This window comes from Elephantulus edwardii, unplaced genomic scaffold (assembly GCF_000299155.1).
Source record: "Elephantulus edwardii isolate Elephantulus edwardi_28Jun2011 unplaced genomic scaffold, EleEdw1.0 scaffold00431, whole genome shotgun sequence".
In the NCBI taxonomy this organism is placed as follows: domain Eukaryota; kingdom Metazoa; phylum Chordata; class Mammalia; order Macroscelidea; family Macroscelididae; genus Elephantulus; species Elephantulus edwardii.
Window position 1 is genome coordinate 387157 of NW_006400181.1, and position 13835 is coordinate 400991.

Consider the following 13835-nt stretch of genomic DNA (forward strand, 5'->3'; position numbering starts at 1 on the left):
GCGACCCTATGTACAACAGCTCTCAACTCTGCCCTGTCCTGTGCCAATCTCACTGTCTCCGACACACTCATCCCAATTGCCCCAGTCACTAAATCAATCCATCTCAGAGGGCCTTCCACTCCTCTGCCTGCCCTCCACCCTCCTAAGCATGATGTCTTTCTTTAAGGACCGGTCTCACCTTACAACATGCCCAAAGTACGTCAGACGAAGTCTCAGAATCCTTTCCTCCAAGGAGCAGCCTGGTTTAACCCTCTCCAGGATGAATCTGTTTTCTTAGCAGTCCATGACACCCTCAGCACTCTTCTCCAACACCAAAGCTCAAAAGCATCAACTTTCCTTTTGTCCTCCCTGGTCATTGTCCAGCTCTCTGATGCATAACAAGTGATTGCAAAGACCATGGCCTGTACCAGACACACCTTAGTCTCCAGAGACACACCATTGCTCTTGAGTACTTTAGGGAGGTCCCAAACAGCAGACTTTCTCATCTCAATACGTCTTTTAATTTCCTGGCTGCTTGTGGCAAGAGTGTTGATTGTGGAGTCAAGCTGACTAAAGCTGTGTACAATCTCAATTTCTTCAACATCCATCCTGATGCTGCCAATTGGTCCGGTGGTAGTCAGCTCATTTATTATAGCTGTAACTTTGTTACTGGTTTTGTCATAATAGTGATCTCTCTAGAGGTATCCTTTTTGATGGACATCAAAAGAAGGATACTTATCAATGGTCCTTTATGAAATCTACTTCCATTCTTCTCTGACAGATGATTGCTGCGGAGTGATCAACAGGCTTCAAGGGAACTGTCAGCCACATGCAAAAAAGTGGCTAATCAGGATTTGTCTCTCAAGAAAATGATCAAGTGAATTAGAACTATAGCAGACAGGAGTGGATTCAGGTTAAAGGAGGGAGTTGTGAATCTCAGAAATACTTGTAGCTGAGTTTCTGAGAATAACCTTGCTTCTGCCTTCCTTGAGAACTGCTTGTGAATTTTTTTATTAGATTGACTTAGACCAATGCCTATTGGTGTCTTGTCAATTCCTGCACAAAATGATTCTGTAGGACAGAGTAGGACTGAATTGTAGCCTTTTCAAAGGTATAATCTGCATGGGAGCAGAGAATGGAGCATCTTTCTCCTGGAGAGCAACAGTGATTCCATTTGATGCACTTTTGAAGATCATGAAGTTTTCTGTTATATATACATATATATATAAAATGAATGTTTTAATTTTCATCAGAAACTACCAGCAATTTACTCCACAACTTCTTGATGGCAGTTTTTACCTCCTTATTCCTAAAAGTATAAATCAAAGGATTGAGTAGTGGAGTTAGAATGGTATAAAATATGGCCACCATCTTGTCAAATGAGAGAGCAGCTGGGGGTCGTGCATACACAAATATGCACGGGACAAAGAACAAAACCACGACAGCAATGTGAGACCCACAGGTGGAGAGAGCTTTCCTCCGGCCTTCAGAGCTGTGAGACCTGAGGGACCGCAAGATGACACAGTAGGAGACCAGCAAAAAGGAGAAGTTTATGATGCAGATAAACCCACTGTTAGCAACCACCAAAAAGCCAAAGATGTGAGTGTCAGTGCAGGCAAGTTTCAACAACGGGTACAAATCACACATGAAGTGATCTATGACATTGGGGCCACAGAAGGGCAGCTGGAATATAAAGAGAATTTGTATCATAGAATGCAAGAAACCTCCTGCCCAGGCTACTCCCATCAAAATGCCACAGAGCCTCCAGTTCATGATTGAGGAATAGTGCAAGGGCTTGCAAATAGCCACATAGCGGTCATAGGCCATGGCAGTGAGGACGATCACCTCCACTCCAGCAAAGAAGTGTTCAGCAAAGAGCTGGATCATGCAGCCTTCAAAGGTGATGGTTTTCCTCTCATAGAGGGAGTCCACGACCATCTTGGGCGCAATAACAGAGGCAAAGCATGCATCCAGAAATGATAGGAAAGCCAGAAAGAAGTACATGGGGGAGCCGAGGAGTGCCGGGCTGTTGCTGATGGTCACAACAATAAGCATATTGCCCCCAACAGTGGCTATGTAGCCAAACAAAAATACAACAAATACTATTTTCTGAACATTCGGATCCTGGGAAAGTCCCAAGAGGACAAATTCAGTTATGAAGCTTTGGTTTTGCATGGTTTGAGCAAACAGTGGAAAAGCTGCCACAGTGAACATGTAGAATCGGAACTTAGGAAAAAGAGATATTTTGCTCATATTAATTTATGGTATTAGCTTAATATTTCAAAAGCTTGTATATACATTAGCCTAGATATTTTACATATTTCTGCTGTAGTTCTGCACACAGAATTAGACAGTCGTTGAAGGAAGGAGTGAGAGATCAGACAGAATGTGATGAAATACATTTTAAAAATCTGAGTTTTAGTGGGGAAGAAAGAAAATATTCATATGTGAAAATGCTGGCAGTTTCTGTCCTAGATGCCATTTCTGAATAGTCAGCACTGCCTATGCAGAACAAGTTTTTAAGGAAAATTTGGAAGCATATCTAAGCTCTCAGGAAAGGGAGACGTAGTAATGTATTATTTATACATGCAACGGGTATGGCACAGGAACCACGCTAACTTACATGGAAAATTCATCTCTTATCAGAGACTGGCTTTCTTTAAATATGAGATCACATTTACGTTAAGGGCATATAAAATTCATTTTTATTACCACACCTTGTTGTTAATTATAGTCTATTCTCGCGTATTTCTTTTAAAGTCTCAAATTGAGAACTTAAGTGTCATTAATTCATTCCTTATAAAAAATAATAGTCTGTTTTAAAAAATGTCTAACACTATGCTTAGTAGATAACATGTTTCAGGTCATCAATATTTTATTAATGATTTTAAAACAAAAGCAGGAGCTGGTGAAATAATTATACTACTTCAGAGTGTTGTAACTGGTAGCCACACCAAAGCCAAATAATGCAAGGAAAGAAAGACTCAGTGTGTAGGGTCTCGGGTCCCATCTCCGTTAGCTATTATTATCCTTATTTTACTTGTAGATGTCTCACAAGAGAGTAAGGGTTAAAAAAAATAATAACAAAGAATAAAACTGAGGATTTTTGGCTCCAAAGTGAAAGTCTATTCAAGATGAACCATTTAAAAAAAAAAAAGCCAAGGATATTTCTTTTGCAGGGAGAACATCAAAGAAGGGAGAGCTTTCTCCTGCTTACATTCACCCACTCAAGGTTACCACCTTCATGATTCCCTTATTCATATGACACCTGAGGGAAAGAAATGGAGAAACTGTAAAATGCTTTATAATCCGAAGGTGTGGTTGCTAACACATACATATAAATCACAACACAAATATAACTTGTAGCAACCGTATAAGTAAGGAATAGAACATGTTTCCCTCTTAAGACTATAATTATCAATGAATTAATAATTGTACATCATAGGCAAATATGATCAATAGCAACTCTTCTACTTATGTCTACTTCAATATTACACAACTTTATTATAAAGAAGTTAATATATAACTTACTTGATCATCTCACATCTTAAGATTCAACTTTGGAAATGTGAACATATATTTTATGATTATGAACTGTTGTAAATTATGCTTCTTGTTATATTACTCAGTAAGCCAGGTGCTTTGCTCATAGAGGGCACTGCTATATACCAGCCAGATCATTACTACAACTTTTGACTTCATTTTATACTGGCAGACAGCTTTTAAAAGATGGTTATATCTTTGCCTGTACATATATAAGAAAGTTACTAGTTAACATAATTGTATGCTTATCAAAGTTGTAAATAAAATATTTATTTTGTTATTGTTATATGGAATTATATAGAATTGAGCCCTAGAGGCTTGGGGAGTAGGAAGTTGTGCTGCCAATCCAAAAGTGAGCCTTGTTCAAATCCACCAGTTGCTACAATGAAGAAAGAGGGGTAATCTCTTCTCACAGTTTTACTGTTTCTGGACACCCGGAGGGGGTTAGCTCTGAGTGAATTCTGACACTGTAACAAGGAGCAGGGATACAGATTTAACAAATAAAACATAGAGAAAATTACAATTGTGTAGATTGATAACTTGTTTCTTTGCTTTAAAGCAACCATTTCCTTATGTTTTGTGCTTGTTGATTTGTACCATTGAGTTGGAACTGACTCATAGCTGACCCTCCAGTGCTGCACAGAAGACAGCTCATAAGTTTTAGGAAATTAGAAATTGTGGCAGCACTATTAACTCTATGTCCAGGTACAAGGTGTCGTCCAGAAAACAAGAGTCTGCAACAGTTCAAAGGAACGCTGATGGCTTAGTGCATGGCAGTCACACACTAGCCCAAAGGCTGCTCATCTCTACTGATTTGAAACCCACCAGTGGTTCCAAAGGAGAAAAGTAGACAGTCTTCTTCCATTGTCTTGGAAACCTGGTGCTATGAGTTGGAATTCATTAGATGACAGGGAACTTGAGTTTTCTGAGTTTTAGCTCTATCATAAGTAGCTTCTTTATGTGAAGAAAATGAGATAGATTCCGTAGTAACCATTAATAGTCTCACTTCTCTATTGTGGAATTAAAGAGTAGCAATTTGTTTTTCTTTTCCTTTTTTCATTTTATTATTTTGTGTGTGTACCTTCAAATCAGATCTGACAGGTACAGGAGGGGATTGCTCCTCCTTCTCCAGCAGAGCATCTGGTGGATTCAAACAACCTATCTCTGGGATTGCAGTGCAGCTTCTTGTCACTAGAATTATATAACTGTCAAAGTTAATATTGCTTAATTGTAAGTAAACAGGCTGTCACTGTTTTTAGGTAAAAAAAAAAGTCCTCCAAATTAATTTTAAAATGCAGGCAACAGAGAATATTATGTTGTCCCTTTGATGATAATAACTTGTATGATCCTGAAATGATCCTGTTGTTGTTGTTGTTAATTGCCATCGAGTCACTTGCAACTCATAGCGACCCTATGTACAACATCCCTAAACTCTGCTGTGTCCTGTGCCAATCGCACCATCTCAGATACGCCCATCCCGATTACCCCAGTCACCGAGTCAATCCCCCTCACAAGGGGCCTTCCCCTTCTGTGCTGTCCCTCCACCCTACCAAGCATGATGTCCCTCTCCAAGGACCTGTTCCTCCTTGCAACATGTCCAAACTATGTTAGATGGAGCCTTAGAATCCTTGCCTCCAAGGAGCAGCCCGGTTTGACCCTTTCCAGGATGAATCTGGAATTTGTTTTCCTAGCAGTCCATGGTACCCTCAATACTCTCCTCCAGCACCACAGCTCAAAGTCATCAATTCTCCTTCTATCCTCCTTAGTCATTGTCCAACTCTCTGATGCATAACAAGTGATTTCAAAGACAATAGAGTGTATCAGACGCACCTTAGTCTCCAAAGAGACACCATTGCTCTTCAGCACGTTGGAGAGGTCCCTAACAGCAGACTTTCCCATGGCAATACGTCTTCTAATTTCCTGGCTGCTTGTGCCAAGAGTGTTGACTGTGGAGCCAAGCAAACCGAAGCTGTGACGAATCTCAATCTCTTCACCATCCATCCGTGCACCGTCAAATCAGATCTGACTGGTACAGGAGGAGATTACCCCTCCTTTTCCAGCAGAGCATCTGGTGGATTTGAACCACATACCTCTGGGATTGTGGTGCAGCTTCTTGCCACTAGGCCACCGGAGCTCCCTTGAAATGATCCTAGAACAGTGGGGGAAAATAGTATAGGAAAAAATAGATAATTATAAATAATATTCACAGCTTAATGAATAGTAATCTATCACTAGTCATTAAGGAAGACCTTCAATGAGATGTGACAATAACTACAGATTTGAACATGACAGAGATCTTGAAGATCGCTCCATATGGGACAAGGGACATATCTACTGTTCTTGATACCACTATGAGTAGTAGTCAAGGCCATGGTTCCTAAAAATAGCATCAATGTTTGTTTCTCAGTGTTTATAAATATACTCCTGGGTAAACAAAGTGCTAGTATTTGGGAAAGTAGGAGGCCTGGTAGCCAAGAGAATAAGGAGTTATAATTTTGGGGTTCAATAATATAAGGGGTTCAAATTCACCAGCTGCTCCACAGGAGAAGGATGGGCCATCTCCCCTCCCTGCCTGAGGGTCAGGTATGAGTCAGTTCTGACTGGGTATATAACAAGAAGTGAGGAGTGTACTAGAACTCTCTAGAATAAACTTGCAGTATCTCTGTAAATCTAAAACTACTGCAAATTAAAATACTACTTTAAAATAGTAATTGAAAATATTTATAAAGTAATAAAAATCATTGTATGATCCATGCTAGTTATTTTATCTCTAAACAGTTATTCTTAATGTAAAGTTAGATGGATATGAAAAATAATGCAATGTTTTTTAAATAACAGTAAAAACTGAGAAGTACACAAAATAATCAATAGTAAGGTATTTGTTCACAGCGTCAGATTGCTTGGCTCCACAGTCAACACTCTCGGCACCAGTAGCCAGGAAATTAGAAGACATATTGCCATGGGAAAGTCTGCTGTTAGGGACCTTTCCAACATACTGAAGAGCAATGGTGTCTCTTTGGAGACTAAGGTGCGTCTGATACACTCTATTGTCTTTGCAATCACTTGTTATGCATCAGAGAGTTGGACAATGACTAAGGAGGATAGAAGGAGAATTGATGACTTTGAGCTGTGGTGCAGGAGAAGAGTATTGAGGGTACCATGGACTGCTAGGAAAACAAATTCCAGATTCATCCTGGAAAGGGTCAAACCGGGCTGCTCCTTGGAGGCAAGGATTCTAAGGCTCCATCTAACATAGTTTGGACATGTTGCAAGGAGGAACAGGTCCTTGGAGAGGGACATCATGCTTGGTAGGGTGGAGGGACAGCACAGAAGGGGAAGGCCCCTTGTGAGGGGGATTGACTCGGTGACTGGGGTAATCGGGATGGGGGTATCTGAGATGGTGCGATTGGCACAGGACACAGCAGAGTTTAGGGATGTTGTACGTAGTGTCACTATGAGTCTCAAGAGACTCGATGGCACTTAACAACAAGGTATTTGTATAAATCTGACTCCTTCAGGTAAATGTGGTTTGATATTGTGAAATATGAATTAACAATATAAATTCACAAAAGGTGAAGTATTCCCACTATATGTTAAATGAAATTATGAAAAAAAATTTACTGTTCTTTTCTATTTGTCATATATACTTTTAATTTTACTATATATTTTAAAATATTCATGTAATCATATGAGCATCTAAAACTTAATTTTAATCAGTGTTAAACCCATATCATTCTATTTTCTTTAACTAAACATTTTAGAAAAAGGAACTGGTCTTTCATAATAATTAGTTATTCAATATAATCTGTTTGATTATAGGTAGAATCATTCTGATAACACAAAACTGGTGGTGTGATTATATTAAAAACAAAATTATTGTAACTTTATCATTAACAATCACACTATATGTTTCTCCTCATACTCTTACACTCATTTTGATGTAAATACTAAATTCATGGTTTAGGAAGTAGTTTATTATGTCACAATTTCTCTTAGAAGATTCCCTGTACACTTTTAGGATCCTCTCAATGCCAGCTGTGACTGGGGGTGCTGAGGTATCTCTTCGGTGCTAGGACTTCAGAAATTCCTCACTCTATCCTTGTTTCCCACTATTTCCTTCCTATTTGTTTTAATAGTAAATAGCAAAATTAATTGTAATACTAACTTTTTAAAAAACTATAGAAGTTCTGTTTCAACTCTAAAGCTTGCACATTTACAAATATATGCAAAATTAGTAGCAAAGGTCGTCCTTTTTTGGACAATTAGTATTTGTATAATTGTTTTTCAAGCAACAAGGACATGTTGTTTCTGTTGTTGTTGTTGATTGCCATCAAGTTGAGCATGACTCATAGTGACCCTATGAACAAAAGACCTGAAGTCTTTCTATAACTTTTGTCATTTCTCAAAGTTCATAAAGTTTCCAGAGGCATGCTATTTAGGAAGTGGATGCCACTTCTGCTTAGTAAGCACATAAATATATGTATTGTCAAATAACGTATATCTTAACGTGTATGCATATCTTCTATCACATCTATTTATGTGCATTTCTAAATGAATATTGTTATTAATTAAAAGAATAGATTAAAATTAAATTCTTAATTACCCTCCTCACTAATTTCCTTAGTCCACTGTATTTTTGACCCAGGGTTATTGTTAAATTTATATCAGTAATTTTTGTTCATTGTCTCTCTTTGTACATATTTCTTTCCCTAAATGTCTAGAAGAGTTCTTTACATTAGTGATATTTTTGTCCCCCACAGTGTATCACAATTAGCTTATCAAAATGCTAGGTCTTTCATACTGTTGCTACTTTGATAATGAAAATAACATTCCTAGGGTTTTATCTGTATTTTTCTTTATGGATAGATGTCTGACCTTAGTTTTCTATGTTAGCAGTCTAGTTCACTTTAGGAAGGAAATAAAACTCTCACCAACTACAACAATTCACAACTTCAGTCACATAAGTGTTCACATAAGTGTTCTTGAACAATTCTGAGACAGCAGCAACTCAATGCTAGCTATGACTTCAAATTCACTTCATGAGATATTCACATTACAAGATTCTGTCCTGATTTGAATACAGCAGCACATTTTCTTACTCTCATGCTCCATTTTATGATATTTGTGGAAAAAGTAAAGGCTGGACTACATATTCTGTAGATTATATAGAGAAGGCAACCTTCATACCATGAACCTACATAAATCTTTTTTAGAGTCTCATGTAATCTCACTTCTCAATCTAAAACACCAAGGAGAAAAGAATGTTAGGGGGTACATTATAATGTATTCAGAAAGAATCTGTAAAATGGTATGTAGAGAACTAGGACCAAATATCCTTATTAATGTCCTAAATTAGTTGGGTTCAATTTGAATACAATCATCTGAAGATAGGTTGAATATCATTACATCTTAATAATAGTATTTCGAACCCAGAAAAGCATTTGTGCTGAAATCATTGTTACTTATGGATCGTTTAATATATATATTTTCACTAACCTTGGTAATATTATAGCCCTTTTAGACATGAGCTACTTTAGAATTAGAAAGGCAATATAAATAGACCAATAGTGCACATTGCTGGTAGCTCCATGCATTAAACACATTAAACTGTATCTTTATATTTTTAAATACTACCTAATTCTAAAATCCCCTTAGAAAGTGCAAAATTATGAATTAAAAATCTCACCATATATTTGTTCCTTTAAAAAATATGAGTAGGTCAATCTCTTTTACTAAGCAAAGTTTAGTAGTTAGTAGTGAGTTAGTTTACCTCTGAATTCAATGGTAGCATAAAATTGTGAACATTGTTTCCAAGTCTTCTTTCTATATATAAGAGAGAAAGATTTTCACAGACACACAAGTAAAGACTGCTCTCCTGCCTCTCAATTGCTGCCTTCAAAAGGAAACAACAGCAACAACAACAACAAAAAAAAAAAAACAAAACACCACAAAGAAGCAAATATTTACTCCTTTGGTTCCATCTGGAATTTAAAGTGATTTCCCTAAGAGGTCAGGAATCTGTAGACCTGCCCCTCACTTACCCCAAGGGTTTTTCAATTTCCCATCAGCATAGCTCACCAAAACACAGTATAAGTGGTTTGACTATGCAGTGTTTGCAAAACTTCTGTGTCTGACCAATTAGGGTTTTGTTTTATTTGTTTCCTTTTCCTCCCTACTTCTTTTGTTTTAATAGCATGAGTTTCTACTTAAAGATGCTTCCATATACTTTTCTCCTCACGAGTAAACCACTGTTAGACACTGGGATGAAAATATCCATGATCATAATTAAATGCAAAAAACTGAAATTGAGGATAAAAAAATGACATTAATTTGTGAAGTTAACATGTGACTTTCTTGGGTTTGGGTAGCAAACAGTGCTTATTGATGAATATTATGTTTCAAGAATAAACATCAAGTCTAGAAACTTTCATTAAGTCTCAATTTAATAAAAGGAGGAAAAGAATAAATATTAAATCTGAATATATTTGCTTTCAATATACATCTTAATATTCCATAACATTGAAAGTAAAAGACTTATTTCTGACTCTGAGTGGTACAAATGGTTAAAGCACTCATATGCTAGCTGAAAGTTGGAAGTTCAAGTCAACCCTGAACTATGTAGGAGGAAAGGCCTGGCTACCTGCTTCCAAAAATTAAAATTTTGAAAATCCTATGAAGTACAGTTTTACTCTGAGATATGTGGGGTCCCCAAGGCATAGAATTAAATAAATGGCTACTGTGTTATTTTCATAATATTTCCTTTACATTTTATTGAAAAAGAATAACAGAGCTACTTGCTGTAATGGCATGCATTATTGTGATTACAATTTGAAGGGAAACATGAAGTCGGCCCAGTAGGCCAATTCAAAAGGCTCAATCCAAATGATTTGGATCATGTAATCCTTAAACAATCTCTTCTTATTGATTTTGTTATTTTATAGCTTTATAAATATGGAAAATTGAAGTTAGTCATCAAATAAATTAAGTCCTCTAGAACCTTCGCATAAAAATCCCCTGTAAGATTAAAGAACAAGTATTATTTTCATTTTATTAAAAGTTCAGATATTTGTCCTGACCAGAAGAACTCACCAACATGTACTATATTCTTTGATTTATGGACAGAAATTTTGAGAGAAGTGTCTGTACAAAGCATAGACTCTGGAAAGATTGAGTGTGATATCTCCAGGCACCAGCAGAGAGACAGTTTAAGGTGAAAGATGTCTCCTTCACTATCTATAAAGATGTAGACTATAAATAACACCCCTGTCATAAAATGGACAAGAAGAGCATAGAACGGTGCATACACTTGACCGAACGCCAAGGACTAGCTTTACTAATGTTGTTAGGTTCTGTCAAGTGTCAAGTCAACTGTGATTCATAGAACCTGTGAACAGAAATTCAAAACCCTGTCCTATCTTGCACCATTCTTACAATCTAAGCCAAGCTCGAGCTCATTGTAGTTACTTTGTCAATCCATTGAATTGGAGGTTTTCTTCTTTATAATTAACTTTCTACTTTTCCCAGATGGTGTCTTTTTCCAAGGACTGACTCCTCCTAATGACGGGCCCATAGTATGTGAGGCAAAGTTTCACTGTGCTTGCATCTAAGGGACAGCACTCTAGTTATTCTTCGTCTAGACAGAGTTGTATTTTCTTTTGATAATCCATAGTATTTTCAGTATTCTTCGACAAGCTTTTATTTCAAAGACATCAATTTTTCAGTCTTCTATATTCATTTTCCAACTTTCAGATTCGTTGGAAGCAATTAAAAATACTATTGGGGGAGGGATGAAAAGGCACATTGCCATGGGAAAGTCTGCTGTTAGGGACCTCTCCAAAGTACTGAAGAGCAATGGTGTCTCTCTGGAGACTAAGGTGCGTCTGATACAGGCCATGGTCTTCGCAATCACTTGTTTTGTATCAAAGAGTTAAACAATGACCAAGGAGGATAGAAGGAGAATTGATGCCTTTGAGCTGTGGTGCTGGAGAAGAGTATTGAGAATACCACGGACTGCTAGGAAAACAAACAGATTTGTCCTGGAAAGGGTTAAACCGGGTGGCTCCTTGAAGGCAAGGATTCTGAGGTTCCGTCTAACACACTTTGGACATGCTGTGAGGAGAGACCAGTCCTTGGAGAAGGACATCATGCTTGGGAGGGCGGAGGGACAGCGCAGGAGAGGAAGGCCCTCTATGAGGTGGACTGATTCAGTGACTGGGATAATTGGGATGGGAGTGTCAGAGACAGTGCGATTGGACAGGACAGAGCAGAATTTAGGGCTGTTGTACATGGGGTTGCTATGAGTCGCAAGCAACTCGAGGGCACATAACAACAACAACAACATAGCTCTAACCAGGCACACGTGTCTTTAAATTGATATACTTGCATGTAGATCCTTGAAAGGTCCCTGACAGCAGATTTTCCTACGGTAATCATTTGATTTCATGATTGCTCCTGCTATAGGAGCTGACTGTGGATCTAAGGAAAATGAAATAGTTGACAACTTAAATCTTTTCCATCATGGTGTCTATTGGTCCAGTGGTGAGAATATTTGTTTTCTTGATGTTGTGATACCACCTATATGTTTGATCTTCTTCAGAAAGTGTTTTACATCTTTTTCAATTTCTGCAAGCAAAATTATATTATCCTTATAAGGCAAGTTTTTGATGATGTGTTTTCCTCTTCCCCCCCCCCATAGCAGCATTAAACTACATTGAGTCACCAGAGTGATACTGACTTGCTGAATTTAAATCACAAAACACAGATTCCTTCCTCCAACACTAAGAATTAGCAATGAGCCACATTAATGGCAGAGCCATGAGCTTGTCATTCAACTTCAGCATTCCAACACCACTCTGTTAATCCAACATGGAATGATAGTGTGGTCCTCGGTGAAAGAAGAACATCATGCTCAGAAGGGTGGAGGGACAGTGCAGGAGAGGAAGACTGCAGATAAGATGGATTGATACAATGACTGGTGTGATAAGGGTTGGTGTGTCAGAATCAATGGATCTGGCCCAGGACAGGACAGGCTTCAGAACTACTGTAATAGGTTCTCTACAAGTGGCACATAACAATAGCAAGGAAGTGTTTGGTAAATCACATAAAGTCTATAAATCTTTTGAAAAACAATACTGAAACTTTGAAAATAAAACCATATAAAATTAAAACAATATATGATTTTAGCAACAACAACAAAAAGAAGCCATACTGTACTCCCTAAGGCATGCAATTCAAATTCAACAGCTGCTCTGAGGAAGAAGGAAGGGCAATCTCCTCCCTTGTGATTAGCTGCCTCTGAAAACCCAGCAGAGGGTCAGCTGTGAGTTGATTTCAACTCAAGTACAACAATAATGCATCTGAAGTTGGGCATTTAATAAGGATGACAGAAGAAAGAGTCATGCCTTTGAATTGTGGTTTTGGAGAACCCTAGATATCCTATGGACTACCAAAAGAATCAACAAATATGTCTTGGTTGTTAGGAGACGCCGATCCTTGTATAAAGATACCATACTTGGAAAGTTAGAGGGTGAGCAAAAGAGAGGAATACCCTAAATGAGATTGAGGGACACAGTAACAACAGACTCAACTATATCAAAGACGATGAGGATAGGGCAAGGTTCAGATCTATTGTTCATAGGGTCACTAAGAGTTGTAATCAACTCTAATGGCACCTACAACAAAAACAGACACAAACATAGAGGCTTGAAGCCTCACATGTGCAAAAGGACAAAGTATAGGGACAAGAAAGAAAAAGAAGACTCAATATGGCACTTACAAGTAGGAGGTTAGAGAACTACAGGAAGACCCTCAACCAGGTGAATTGACACAGTCACTCTAACAATGGACTAGAGCATATCAGAGATGGTGCGTGCAGTGGTGGATAGGACAAGGTTCCTATCTGTTGTTTGTAGGGTTGCTATGACGCACGGCTGACTCACTGGGACCTAATAACAAAACAACATGCTCCATCCAGCAATCTTAGTATTAGGCAAATATTTTGAAAATCTAAAAAAGAATGTGCAAACATACACTTGTATTCATTGCTCTGTTATTAATTTAAAAAAATATGTTGAAACACTTAAAATTTCCACTGATAGATGACTGGATAATTGTTCATGCTAATTAATATAAAGTGATTGTCCTCTAAGTTTTACACCTAATTGTTGAGTTGCTGTTGTCAGTATGATTTCTGAAGAGTGCTTGTTAAAAGAAGGTTCTAGAGACCTAGCAGTTAAGGAGTTGTACTGCCAACCCAAAGGGAAGAAGTGCAATTCTACCAGCTGCATTAATAGATAGAGAGATGGGGGGGGGGA

General features: G+C 37.9%; 1 protein-coding gene across 1 annotated transcript; it reads right to left on the reverse strand.

The window, feature by feature from the left end:
* Positions 1 to 1218: 1218 nt before the first annotated feature.
* On the reverse strand, positions 1219 to 2154 carry LOC102868657 (olfactory receptor 4C15-like). The gene has a single exon (XM_006902600.1). The coding sequence runs from the start codon at positions 2152 to 2154 to the stop codon at positions 1219 to 1221; it is 936 nt and encodes a 311-aa protein (XP_006902662.1).
* Positions 2155 to 13835: the final 11681 nt, after the last annotated feature.

Coding starts and splice junctions, on each gene's coding strand:
- LOC102868657 (XM_006902600.1), bottom strand. CDS start 2,154: ATGCAAAACCAAAGCTTCATAACTGAATTTGTCCTCTTGGGACTTTCC.